This window comes from Oreochromis aureus, linkage group 19 (assembly GCF_013358895.1).
Source record: "Oreochromis aureus strain Israel breed Guangdong linkage group 19, ZZ_aureus, whole genome shotgun sequence".
Lineage (NCBI taxonomy): Eukaryota > Metazoa > Chordata > Actinopteri > Cichliformes > Cichlidae > Oreochromis > Oreochromis aureus.
The window spans coordinates 16795817-16809633 of record NC_052960.1 but is presented as its reverse complement, the minus strand read 5'-3'; the positions used below and the strand labels follow the sequence as shown (position 1 = coordinate 16809633).

The 13817-nt window shown below is 40.1% G+C and overlaps 1 protein-coding gene across 5 annotated transcripts in view; it reads right to left on the bottom strand.

Annotated features, from left to right (window-relative positions):
* Positions 1-1221: 1221 nt before the first annotated feature.
* Positions 1222-13817, bottom strand: part of rcan3 (regulator of calcineurin 3) — a 44888-nt gene continuing 32292 nt past the window's right edge. For all 5 annotated transcript variants that reach the window (XM_039603820.1, XM_039603817.1, XM_039603818.1 and 2 more), the window contains 3 exons: positions 9863-10036; positions 8826-8997; positions 1222-4379 (listed from right to left, as the gene is read on the bottom strand). In XM_039603820.1, coding sequence (XP_039459754.1) covers positions 4225-4379; positions 8826-8997; positions 9863-10036 — 501 coding nt within the window. In that variant the 3' untranslated portion in view covers positions 1222-4224. The remainder of the gene's footprint in view (positions 4380-8825; positions 8998-9862; positions 10037-13817) is intronic.

The window sequence follows — 13817 nt, the reverse complement described above, 5'->3', positions numbered from 1 at the left end:
TCTGTGGATTGGCCAGTGTGGGCCAGCATTTGTTGCCCGTTTTCCCTTATTGTTGCAGTCACATGACTGGACAGGTGTCATGTGCTAAGTGCTACAGTCAGCATGCTAGCATACAGTGCATTGAAACAAAGCACCTCAGCATGCTGACATTTTATAAACACAAGCTAACTACATTTTGATAGCAAAAAGGTCAGTTACTGTCTCTCATTATACTAAATGTGGTCTTGTGTAGGAACTACAACAATGTAATAGTGTCACAAGCATGCAAGCTGTTAATGCTGAACTTATGTGTAGCAGAATTCAAGATGGGCTGAGAATTCAAGATGGTCTCTCTCTTCTCCCTATAGAATCTGCTCATATGGGCAAAAAAACCAAACCTTTCCACTACATGAAAAAATGCCAAGTTTTTAAAGTTTATTTCCTATTTCAAAAAAATTTTGGTATTGAAAACAAAATTGTGCTTAAATACTAAGTAATAAGATTTATTTTGTCACATAAATACAATCTATTGAAGATCTATTGAACAGCTGGCCTTGATAAACTAAAATAAGCCTTCAGTTATGATCAAGAAGAAAAAAATCAGGAAATATTTTAAAGATCTTGCATTTGGTAAATGAATGCTGAGCCCTATGAAAGGTACAAACTGGGGGTCTGTCTTTTACTCAGGTGTATGTTTGGCACAACACACACTTTATGGACACAGGTACCGGAACTACTACACATTTACAGGAGCTGCTTAGCCACACAAACGCCCGAGGTTTGAAACTCTCGAGTTACTGAGTCAGCAGAGCATTGGCAATGCTTTTACGCTGCTCTGTAACTTTACATGTTCTGCCACCTCCTGGTTTCCAATGCAAAATTATACCACTTACATCTAGAAGGGAATAAAAACTCACGATGTGACTTGTTGAGACAGTTGCATCCTATTATAGCAGCACTCTTGAATTCCATGAGTTCTTTAGAAAAACTCATTCTTTCACAGATGGTTAAGGCAGACTGCACGACTGGGCTTGATATTTACGGTAATATGACTGGAAAAGACTGGATTCAAAGATTAAGAGGTGTAGCCCAGTACATACACTGTACATAGCTCACTTTCTCCACAACCATAAAGTATAAAAATTTATGGATTGAGATTCTGTTTCTGTGTTTGCATCCCAAGTGTAGCCCCTAGAGCAAAGACACACCTGAAATAAACAACACTAAACATAGCTTTTAAGAATAAGTCTTTATGTATTTTTTTCTATGTGAAACAAATGACTATTATACTACACAAATCGAAGCGGATACTGTAAGAGACAGAGACCATCTCTGAGAAATAAGTACAGAACATGAAAATACACATACTGGTATTATAGAACTATAAATTATTGCTCGTTTTGCTACGTTGTTTTCTCGATTCCTACAATACAAGACACAATATTCAGATTTCAACGGAAACGGTACAACAGTGACAAACGGTATAATTGAGCTTTTTAGTAGACGTTCCCCAGAAATAAAAGAAACATTCAAACAGAGTCCATGTTGAACACAACACGATGACTGTCGGTTTTGATCGAGCATCTTCAGGACTTATTGTTATACATTTTTGTCGTTTTTTGTTTTTTTGTTTCCATTTACAACATTGCCAAGAGAAGCCATAACAAACTGCACACCGGGACTGGCCTCAGCAACAGAAAAAACACTTGGCATATGTACATAAATATAAATTTTCTTTTCAACTGTGACCAAATGCACCAGTTTGTTAAAACACCATGACAAAAGAGATAAAAAATCTTTCCTTGCGTCCTTCTTTCCGCTCCGCTGCTTCCTCTACAATATCATCCATCACGGCAGCTCCACCAGTCTGCCGTCTGCTCAGATAACTGCGACAGCTTAACCGTAGTGCCAATAAAAGTGCACTCTGCCAACACGGTGCATTTCAAAGAACCATTTCATATCCTGTGAAGATAAAATGAATGTTTCTTGTGGACAAACACAAAAACAAAGATAGTGATTTTGTTCTGCACTGTCATCCTGCCTCGTTTCTTTTTTTTTTCTTCTCTCAAACCTAAAACTGCACTGCACGTCCACACCTCTTTTCCGTAACGCACTTCCACAGATCCAAAAAAGGCCTGAAAGGTTCACACGAGCAAAAAGGAAGTGGAGTGTTTCACTCACTGCAATATGCTGGTGAAAAGGCTAACCAGGTGTTTAGCTTGAGATAAAACAAACAACCCCAAAAAACAACACTAGAAATAAAACTGAAGACATACAATGTGCTTCCTACTTTGTCTTTAAAAAAAGACTTTTATGTGAAGGAAATAACAGCACACTGACAGTAAAGTGCTCACATGCACACAGACTTGTAGTTTGCTTACTAATATTGTTACATAGCAAAAAGTACTTTTAGATTTCATGCTGTCTGATGACACAAATGAGGTTCAGACTCGCCTCCTTTGTGTGGCTTTTAAAGCGCTGAAATGTTTCATTCAATGGAGGTGAAACACACTGGTCTGATTTGATTTTATTGGAACAAAATAAAGGTGAGCTGTAGATTAAGGAATGTATGTTTTTATAAAATGAGCGCTAATTCAATACAAACTACTCCAAGTGGGTCGGGGGAAACATGATATCCTTATGTTTAGAAATACAGATCAGAGTCTCTGAGTAAGAAAGAAATCATTTTACGTTAGGACAATGCGAGATGAGTCGATGCTTTGGTTGGTGTATCCGTTGGTATCTCATGTGGCGTGATTAATTTTCCCTTTTCTCAGCAAAATGCTTTCAGGTAAACTGCAATATCTAAAGGAACTATTTCAACAATTTTTTTTCCGCTAAGCTATTTACAGCCAGATGCAGCGCAGTACTCTGGTGCGCAGCAGGAGACGATCAAGAGTCCCACAATTGCTTGGAGATATCAAGAGATTCTCAGTGCAAAACAAGCAGTAGAAGGTTTCGGAGGAAACCTGACACAGATAGTGGGTTTGATTAAATAACATAAAAAATACATTAAAGTTGTGAATTACAACAAACAGAATCAGAAAAAACAGAAAAACAAACCCCGTCCCGACACCCCTTTGAAGAAATAAGGGGGTTTGACCTGTCAAATTGCAAAAAAGTGACACATGCAAAATTGCCGTCGAGTCAAAGACTGAACTGTCAAGCTTTCAAAAACTCATTCAGCTTTTATTTTTCTACCCCCCGTTTCACATACTTTCAACCCTGTGCGGAAATATGCACTTGCATCAACCCGTTCCTCTGTCATAGTCACGAACATCAATTAAGAAAAAAAAATACACCTCAGCTCTTCATCTACAGAAGTAACTTAGCATGCAAAAAGTTTTGGGGTATCAAATACGTAGTAAGTATACACATCTAGTAGTATAGCAAAAAAACACCTCTCCAAATAAAAAAAGGGCAAAAAGCAAAACCAAAATAAATAAAGAAAAAAAGTCAGACAACCACCACAACTTTGTTAGTCACATATGGCGCTTCGTGCTGTGTGTGATGTTAAATAGGTTCCTTTTTCTTGATATAGCGTGTTAGTATTTGTGTTTCTGTACGTATTTTTTGTAATACAGTATATACATGCAGACAAGAGCGGAAACATCACACAGTCAGTCTTAATGAGAGCGGAAGCTGCAAACCAGCAGATATGAAAAAGGAGGAAAAAAATAAACATTTATAATACATATGTATAACCTGAAAACACAATTTATTGTTTAAAAAACAGAAAGAAAAGAGAAATATCTTTGCTTAAGTATCGCATGTCCTCAACCAAAGATCTTCGATTATTACATATGACTGTGAGACGAAGGGAGAGGTACAGCTAACAACCTAACTGACTAGCAAGCTACTGAGCAGGACTAGCAATGAGAGCTGAGTGTGTGCGATAAGTGACAGGTGCCTGCGTAGGGACAGGTATTTCCACCCCTCTTGCCGAAAACGAGGGGAGATTAGTGGGGTGGAGGCAAGCATGCCTACCGCTCCCCCAGGCTGTCCACAGAATGTGATGAGTGTGTGTGTGTGATTCTCATCCATCCCCTTCAAGCCACCTCATTCCATCGCCACGCTCCCCACAAACACATGTTTGTTGGTTGTTTTTTTTTTTTTTTGCTTTAGTTGAACTGAAATGAGGGGCATCGACGCTCTCTGTGAGTGCAGAGACGAGAGAGAGAGGGCAGGTGTGTTGTGGGCTTAAGTGGCGGTCTTGGCCCCACTGGTGTTGGAAGGGAGGCCTCTCTAGTTGAAGACCTTCGGGGGTCCGTCGGGGCGTCTGGTCTGCACAATCTGCTGCTTTGGCCGCGCTGCCTCGTCCTCCTCTGTTTCGCTCTCGCACACGTGGACCACCACGCTGGGGGTGGACTCTGTTCCTGCATGGAGTTCATACTTTTCACCTGAGGGGATGGAAAGAGAGAAAAGCCATTGAGTTACAGTCTGTAAAATATCACCGCTAGATGTCAGCAAATTGCGGCAGTGCATAATCCTGGCCACTGTAGGACAATCATATTTCATATTTTATGTGCGATATTTTATGCTTCAACCCTCGAGTCACCTATAAAACTGGTTGCCGTTCATCTGTAGTGAGTGTACTCCGATAACAAAATGACTCCAGATACATCCCACAATCTGCTGCTTTCTGAGCAGGCCGTTAGTCAGCTGTTCATCTCAGCTGTCTGTATGTATCGATGCTTATTTCTGGAGGAGGCTGTAAGCCTGTTAAAGAAGTCTGATCCAACTTGATGATACTGAGTGAAGTTATTGAGAATATCCTGAAATTTTTCTGTCATCAAAGGCTGCTGTTTTTAACTAGTGTTACTGAAACTTTTAAGTTGCTGGACACTTGGCGAATAAACTCTCATACAATGTGAGAATATAATCAAACGGTTTATGCTTAGGGAAAGTGTGATTTCCTGGACACTTGAACCTAACATTAGCTGGTATAATGTTGGCTTATAACCAGCCACAGCTGTTTAGCTGGCTCTTGTCAATTTTGAGTATATTAAGAATAAATAAGCATGAATTACAATTTTCTTGTGACTTCTCATCTAATACATATGTGGCGGGTCTGTATCAACAAACTTAACACAATTAGGCAGAACAGCGATGTCCGTCTCAGCCACTGTATTCAAGATGGCAGCGAAACATGGCGACTTCCACAAACTGGCAGCAGCACCTACGTATTTTAATTGATTAATTAATTCTAAGTTTATGAGAATGAGTTTGTTGGAAGATGAAATGCAAACTAATCATTATATCTACCTATCAATCTACATATATACACACACACAGTACATCATTCTTTTTTTCAATTAAATAAACTAAAAAAAGGGTAATTGGGCATTTACAGATTAAATATGAAGCAACACCACTACTGTGGTAAAGAGAGACTGGCAAAACTCAGAGTACTGAGAACTGGACTAACACATTGCTCAGTAGAAGAGGCTTCATGCAAGTTAATCATTTAATGTAGTGTACATTCCAGAGGAAACTTTACAACCTTAAGTATAAAAGTAGGTCAATATTACAATCATATTCCACATTAGTCAATAAGAGACTGCATGCAGGAATTTTATTTAAAAAGCAGTAGTAGGTTTTACCTTCCAAAAGCAAGTCTCTGGCCTCCAGCCATTTCAAATGCCTGGAGGCAGGATACTGCCCAGTTATTTTGAAGCATTATTCATTATTCCAATGGACACCAGACCATTAAGAATGCATGTATACAACCACCATATTTATTGGTTAGATATGATCAAATTTACATAAGTAGTAAATCTTTAAACAGCGTTTGCCTCTGGATTGCATTTGTCTTTGCCATTCCAAAACCCTCCCATAAATTTCAGTTCCACATTTAATTGTCTCTCTCTTATAGTGCCTCTGATTTCACTGAGGGGATTTGAATACATCCCCATATGAACGATAAGGAGACGAAAAACACTCCTCCTTCTGTCTAGAGTAGCACTAATTTTGCACTAATATGGTTAAGTAATTAAATATACTTTATGTTTGAAATATGTACGGCATCTATTATATGGTGACAGCTGTTTTTCCTGTTGGTTAAGGAACAAACCAGGACACGTGTTCAAGAGAAAACTATTCCCCGAATACTCTTGCCATTTGTTTGGATGCCAAACTCAGCGGACTCTGATTGAAAACGGACTCTTGTGAGATTGTATCACAGTCGCCATGGAGATCAGACAGCTGGCAGACAGGAGGAAATTGGTCTTGTCGGTTTTCACCGTGGTGCCAAACACAAGAGAGGGACAACGAATATAGTCCTGCTGTTACCGCGGGGAGTTGACAGAGGGAGTCAGCGTACTGTGCTGCAGCCCTGAGCTAATCTGATGTTGGATGGCAGGATGTGACGCGCAGAACAAAGCAGTTTCTTGAAGCCTCGTGTTGCTATGGTAAAAGCAGAACATGTCAAAATGGTCCTCCGAACTGGACTGTGTGTGTGTGTAATTGTGTGCGAGGACGTGGCAAGTTTAATCATCAGTTTTGGTGATAATAAATGGCGCTCGGGTTGTTTTTTCCACTTCATCAGCATGATCATATCCACATATGCAAGCATGGAAAGACGCTGTGGAAATGGCACACCTTCTTGTGCGTGTTAGGTGACATTTTCTAAAGGCTGCGGCGATCTGATATCTTGCTGACAAGGCAGACAGAGGTGCAGGTGTTTACTTGCCAGTCTAACTGTGGTGGTTTGTGCTGCCTCATTTAGACTGGTTCCTCATTAGCTTTCATACTGCCATGCCACTCTATATGCAACCAGGTACAAAAACTCCAGGGCAAACCGAGACCTGAACGATATCCAATTGCTATCATTTACACTATGTGTGTGTAAGAAATAAAATCTGCCGACATATTAGTCTGATACGAGTGGATGGTTTAAAACAGGAAGGTATTTAGCATTTGTGGCAGCTCCGTGCAGGCTGGGCATGCATGCCAACACTCAAGTTGTCTGTTGCCAGTTTAACTGAGCTAACTTTAGTTCTGAGAGCCTCTAGAACTCTGTTTAAACTTAGAATAACAAGGATGCAATTGTTGATCTGCGTAGACATGGAAAGAATGAAACAGCATTGTTCTTGAGGTGGGGAGGAACGTGATTGTAAGATTAGCTGCTACAACTATTTCCACACTGGATGTTTTGTTTTTCCTGGGTGGCATTGATGAATGTGAACTTGGCTCGACTGAATGGAAAGCAGAGCAGATTCACTCGGGCAGATTCTATAAACTATTGCCATTGGTTTACCATCCTCCCTTAATGACTCCTCCTAAATCCCTGAAATAAGCAATGATGAACTGAAATAAATCGTCCCTGCAGCACTTTCTAATCTTAGTTTAATACTGCAGATAGAAAAAAAATACACACAGACATTCACCACCTCCAAAAATTCACTTATGGTTTCTATGAAGGGGTTTAGTCATTAGTCAGTGTATGTTTTGCAAAATCATTTGAATCCACTTCTTCTTTCATTGTATATGTACTGACAATGACCTTTGATGCTGATGTATCATAGCCCGAACAATGGATTTGATTCATGGGATTCAGTCTGGCGTTTCCTTTTTTATGCTTCTCTGCAAAAAACCACAGCAGCAGGAAGTTCTTTGCTGAGATCACTAAGAAAGACAGATTTTTAAATGGCACAGCATTCTTTAAATGTACTTCTGAACAAGTACTTCAGACGCTATTCAGAAGTGACTAACGCACTGCAGTAAAAGTCAAGATTAAAAGAGTTATAATTCAAAAATGTTCCATTTCCTTTTGTCATGATTGCTTCCCAGATAAATATCCTTTCCACATCGCCCCCCTGAGGTGCATGAAATAATTTCCTGCTTTTTGCGGCGTTACTGTTCAGAGACGAATGATTCAAAGGAGATTTTTTCATACATTTGTTGCACACCATTTCCCCTGTGTTGTGCCTGTTGTAGGCACCGAGTACCAACTGTCAGGAATAGAAATATTGTCCTGCTATTATTTGTTGCTATTTTATAATCGTCATTACCATTTCATGTGATGTTGCATTCAGATGCATTCAGATGTTCAAATATATTGGTATTATATTAGTTTTTATTACAGGTTCAGTTATAATTTATATTACAGGGGTTATCATAATCAAATATTAACAGGTTTATTACAGGTTGTTCTAAAATTTAAAGGTTTTCGAATGTTTTATATTCTTACATATAGTCTTCCGTGGGTGAGAAAACTGAGTTGCAGGCTGACAGGAAACGGCGTGCTTTTGCAAAAGTGAAACCAAAACCAGAGTCTGGGTTTGTATAATGAGTTTATACATTTTACATAGAAGTTAAGATCATCACAACACAGGATGGCCTTAGCCTGGTTGCCTACGTGAGGTCAACTAAGGTTCAGAAAGCAGATGCACACTCTGTGCACGCCAAGAGAGACATACACACACACACTGTTAGGGTGTAGGTGAGAGTTGACTGATGAAGCAGTAGATGCACGATGCGAGAGCTGAGCTGGCTTACGGAAACCACCGGGAGAAGATGGAAGCCAGTGTACTTTTAATTGTGCCTTAAGCTGTCAAATAGAACATTTGTGGTTTTGAAGCTGATGTATGTGATGACGCAATGAGGGGGCGTCACTAAATATACTCTGATGCATATAAAACTGTATTTTGATGTTAGGAGGATGAGATTGTGGGGCTGTCTGCTTACAGAGTCCGCTCATTCTCCCACGCGTGTCATTTCATTAAAATCATCGTCTTTACCCTTTGGACCAGTGTGGTTACTTGCATTCCTCCTGTGTTTCCTTCCCTATATTTTTGAACCTTAACACAACATAGAGCACAAGCGTGTTGAACTTGAGTACTGACCGGGTCCGAGCTTGGCTACGGCGCACAGCAGGTCGTAGTTGATGACGGGCGTGGCGTCTTCGCTCTGGCTCCAGCCCACGGGCGGCGAGGCAGGGGGCGAGATCAGAAACTGTTTGACTGGCTGGGGAGGGGCCAAATATGACTTGTCAATGTCCTCGTCACCATTCTGGATCTATTGGAGAGAAGATGATAGCTCATGAAGTGGCTGTTCTCTTAATTCATACACAAGTCTCATTGTTCGCTGGTTATATGCACAGGATAAACTGAAGTTTCAGTCAGAAGCTCTGTCTTCAAGTCTCAAATTGCAGGCTTTTTCCAATGAATGGATTTCAGCATTTTGATAGCTGCCAATTGCTGTAATTACAATACCTACATGTGGCATCTGTCAAGCTGTAAAATCCTTAATCCTCTTACATCAAAGTACTAAAAGGTGCAGCAGGGGTCATGACTGATGATGTATTCGCGATAAGGGGAGTTTCAGTTGGAGTCGCAGTGACTTGTATTTTTTCCAGGAAGCACAACTTTGATGGAATCTTGACTAAAACTGAGCTAAACTGGGTGTTTTGGACTTGCTACACATTAATTTATAGCTATTTAAATATGATTGAAATACAATTTATACAGTATGTAACCTGTAAAATTCATCCTTCAACCTCTCTCTTCCCCACAACTGCATAGAGACACACTTGTTCACACAGCTACAGTGTAGTGGGTGGATGGGGAATCAAGAACTGTGTTCTTGTGTTCAATCATGTAACAGCTGAGTTTTGACAGGAAGGTTCATAGGTTCAGGGAGCAGTCAGGTGTGGCTCAGAGATGCAAACAACACTAAAAGATGGAATAAAAAGAGAAATTGAAAGAATTTGGGAGGAGACTGTGTACCATCCTCTTTCTCCGAGTTTGTTTTTCTGTGTTGCTGTGCACACACATTGGACTGTGCCCTAACTCTCTATGTAAATAAGCAGTGCTTTGCCTCAGATCCTCCATCTCCCAGGCCCCCTTCCTGCCCTTTCCCAGACCCCTCAGCTGACACTTACTTGAGCAAAGTAGAGTTTAAGCTTCTTGCCGTTGAACTCGGACTCATGTAGCTCAATGCGTGCGCGGGCTGCTGCCTCTGGGGTGCTGAAGTTGATCCGGACTCTCCGGAAGCTTTTGAACATTTGGAAAGTCGCCTGTTCATCGTAGATCCTAAACAATGCCTCGAACCTCTCCTGCACAAGATAAAAAAGGTAAAAATGTACAAGTCTGATGAGAGATTGAGGCTATTGTTGAGCATGTTACGTATATGCTGACAACCTGCAGATACTGTGAAATACAGAAACCACTTAAAAACCCAAATAGACTAAAAAAGTCACATTTTTTTCATAAACACTTAAAACAATAATGTTTTCTTAGTTAACATTTATTCACTGACAAACCACGGCAATAGTATTTACACAGTGATATGGTTGACTAGAGGCAAATCTTCTGAGTCAGTGTCATCATCTTTAACTTCATGATCATCAAAATTGGATTAAAAACTGTTGTTTCTTTTGTGTGCAATTACTCAAGATGAACTCTCTGAGCACTATTTTCTCAAAAGCTAGATAACATCAAATATCTCAAATACAACAAAATAATATATTTGAGAACACGACGAGAGAAACTCGTGTGACCAAGTACTCTGCGTCCATCTCTGTCATTTTCCAGCACTCTTCTCTGCTGCTGTCTGTCTTTTCATTTTGATCCTTATGTAATTTTCTGCTTGTTGAACTATATGCCGATTATACATTCCCATACCCCCCCGCCATCAGGCCTCTCCATGGGGACCAAATTGGCCTCCTCAACTGTAAACTCAATCAAGCAGCTCAGCAGGAGGGCAAAAAAAGAAAGTAAGAGGCCACCAGGGGAGCTCGTTTCTGAATAATCAGTAGTGCTACTCTTTGAATCCTACCAACAATGACTATCAAACGAGCCCTCTTTCAAGAACGAAGAAGGATGATCGACTGAATGTGGTCTTCTGCCAGTGCAGGTCCTTACAGGTCCTTTACATCTTTAATTTAGTTCTTGTTGTGCTCAACTTGGGTAATGCAGCCATTACAAATCATTTCTACTTAACACTTCTTCACTATGTCCTGAAAGTTAATGCAAAAACATAGTTAAGTATGTCGATATGGGCGTTTGCCTTTACTTTAATCATGTGTCTTAAGAGCCACGTGTTTGCAATCAGTGGTGCCATTGTCTACTGGTAAACGCTGCTCTCAAGTCAGTGCCCATTTCTGTTATTGTCAGACAGATTTTTATCTGAGCTGAATTTTTCTTCTGTCAGTGGAAGCTAGAAACTAAAATAATCCAACAGCACTTTCCCTGTTGAGCTGACACAGCAGCTATCACCAGGATGGAAAAGGTAAGCGTTACCTGAAGGAATGCAGGCAGCATGTCGGCTGTGAGATCTGCCTCTGTACATTAGTGACACCTAAGTGACAGGATACACTGAAAATCTGTACACTCAGCACACCGAGATGAGTTCTGGGCTCTCTCTGCGTGTCGTGTCAGCCCTGTGTCTTATTGGAGAACACTTGCCGGAATCTGGCACATATTCATCTGGCCTTGTTTGACATTTAACACAAAATCTTAACACTTTCAGACTGTATATAATCAAACTACAAGCAACACATAAAAGTCTGGGCATCATAAATTAAAGTCAAGCTGCAAAAACAGCACTGACATGCTAAAATGTCCATATTCATATAAAAAAGAGCTGTTTTCATTCATTTTTATTCAGTTTTTTTGGTCTAAAAAAAGCTGTTTTTTAATAAAATATCTTTTTACTATAACGCAAGACACAAACATCTGAACATCTGGATCAAGATGCTGAAACTGACTCAAATCATTGGCATTTCCACCTAAATGATCGATTAATTACTAAGTGACTAATCAGTTCACAGTGAATGTATGGAAGTTGATATTCTACCATATACATAAAGTAAACACTTAATAATGATTTTAAAAAGCCATCATGATTTTGTATTAATATATAGCTGCTATATCTCAGTGCCTTGTGTTTTTTGTTGACACAGTAAATATATATGCTTTATAATACAGGCCTCTCTGCAGAGAAATCACATAATCACACTATCTGACACATGCACAGCTCTAAATGATTCAGCAAGCTGTCAGCTACCATCATGCTGCAGTGTGCTGCTCACTGTGGTCAAACAATTTGGTGAAAAATAAAAAAGAAGATTAGCGCTTTTACTCCTAATCCTCCCCCCTTTCCCCTTTTGTTTTATTTTCACTTCTTCACCCCATGTAAGTGCATCAGGTCTTCTGTTGCTGAACACCTCGGGGTAGCTGGCTTAACGTCAGAAGTGACTTCACCTACAGGCCATGTGATACCATTTTTAGTCAGATTTGGACTTCACCATACAAGGTGCGTACTTAAGACGCTAGGAAAAGAGGTCAAGTTAGGAATGTGTGAATATCTTGACTCCTTTTAAGTGAAACTTAGCAATTAAAGCGCAAGAATCCCTCAAAGCCAGAGAAGATTGAAGAGCCATGCTTATCGCTAACTATAATGGGAGAGCTGGGAGTTAAGTATGTTGATTTAAAATGAATGCTCTACGCTCAAAGTTGTGCATAAATAGCAGGAGAGGCAACATGTCAAGATGTTACTTCTCATATTACATATTGCATCAGAGAGGGTACATAGTAATCCTAATAACAGATATTTATAAATCCATCTGTCTCTTGTGAGCCACTCAGTTTTACATAAGTGAAATACTAAAACCTAATTACAGAGGCCTAGGGAAAAATGTGTTTTCCCTGAATTTCTGAGGAATGATGCTAGCAAAGAGGCATAAAACCCTCCTAGTGATAGCTCTGGATGCTATCAGATTGCTGCAGTTGCCCATAGTTTGTATGGTATGCTGCAATAAGTCTAGGCTGCTGGGGGATTCCCATGATGCACTGAGTGTTTCTTCTTCTGTTGTATTTATACACCTGTCTGCATTTAATTATTGGTTATTATTAAACTCTGGCTCTCTTCCACATCATGTCTTTGTCCTAGCCTTTTCCCTTCACCCCCAACCATGGATTGCCCTCCCTGAGTCTGGTCCTGCTGGAGGTTTCTTTCTATTAAAAGGGAGTTTTTCCTTCCCACTGTTACCAAAGTGCTTGCTTATAGGGGGTCATATAAGTTCAGTTTTTTTATTGTTATTACAATATAAAGCAGCTCGAGGCAAATGTTGTTGTGATTTGGCGCTATATAAATAAAACTGAATTGAGTTGTCTGTGAAGGTTCTCAGTCCTCCAGGTCATCGTAGCCTAAAGAGCTTGGAAAGAAAAACATCTGGACTACTTTAGGTTTCTTGAAGACATTTCACCTTTCATCCGAGGAGCTTCTTCAGTTGTAAAAGCAACTGGTAGAGAGTCCCAGATTTTAAACCCTATGGGAGTGTCCCCAAGAGGTTCATGGACCCCCTATTGATCCTCTGATTAATCACACGAACCAAGGTGTGAAAATGGGTGTGGGTCACAATCAGCCAAGGTTTCGGGTGAACCCACTGTGAAACGTAGCCCCACCCTATCATGTGATTTACTGAGGTCAAATGGCCCAGGATGTGAGTGGGCGTTAAGGCATCTAGGAAGGGATCTCAACACTGGATTATAGATGGCAGAATTAAAGTGAATTGAGTTGAATCCCTTAGCAACCAGAAGTTTCTACAGGGTCACTGATCGGCCTCTAGGGCTGTATGACTGAGGCCTAAATGGTCTCACCTTTCAATTTGTTGAATCTTGTTTTCAGGTTCCTTAATATCTGCATGTCAGCACAACAGATTTTGTTTTAAATTTCAATTTTATATTTAATAAATGAACAGTGAGCCTGTTAAAATCTGCATAGACTGGCTTTTGTGGTCACTTTAGACGAGCAAAATAAGCTTCAAACTTAACAGCCTACACTATGGAAAGCATGTTAGGAAACAGCTGTTTACACATTCGGCAGGTGTAAAG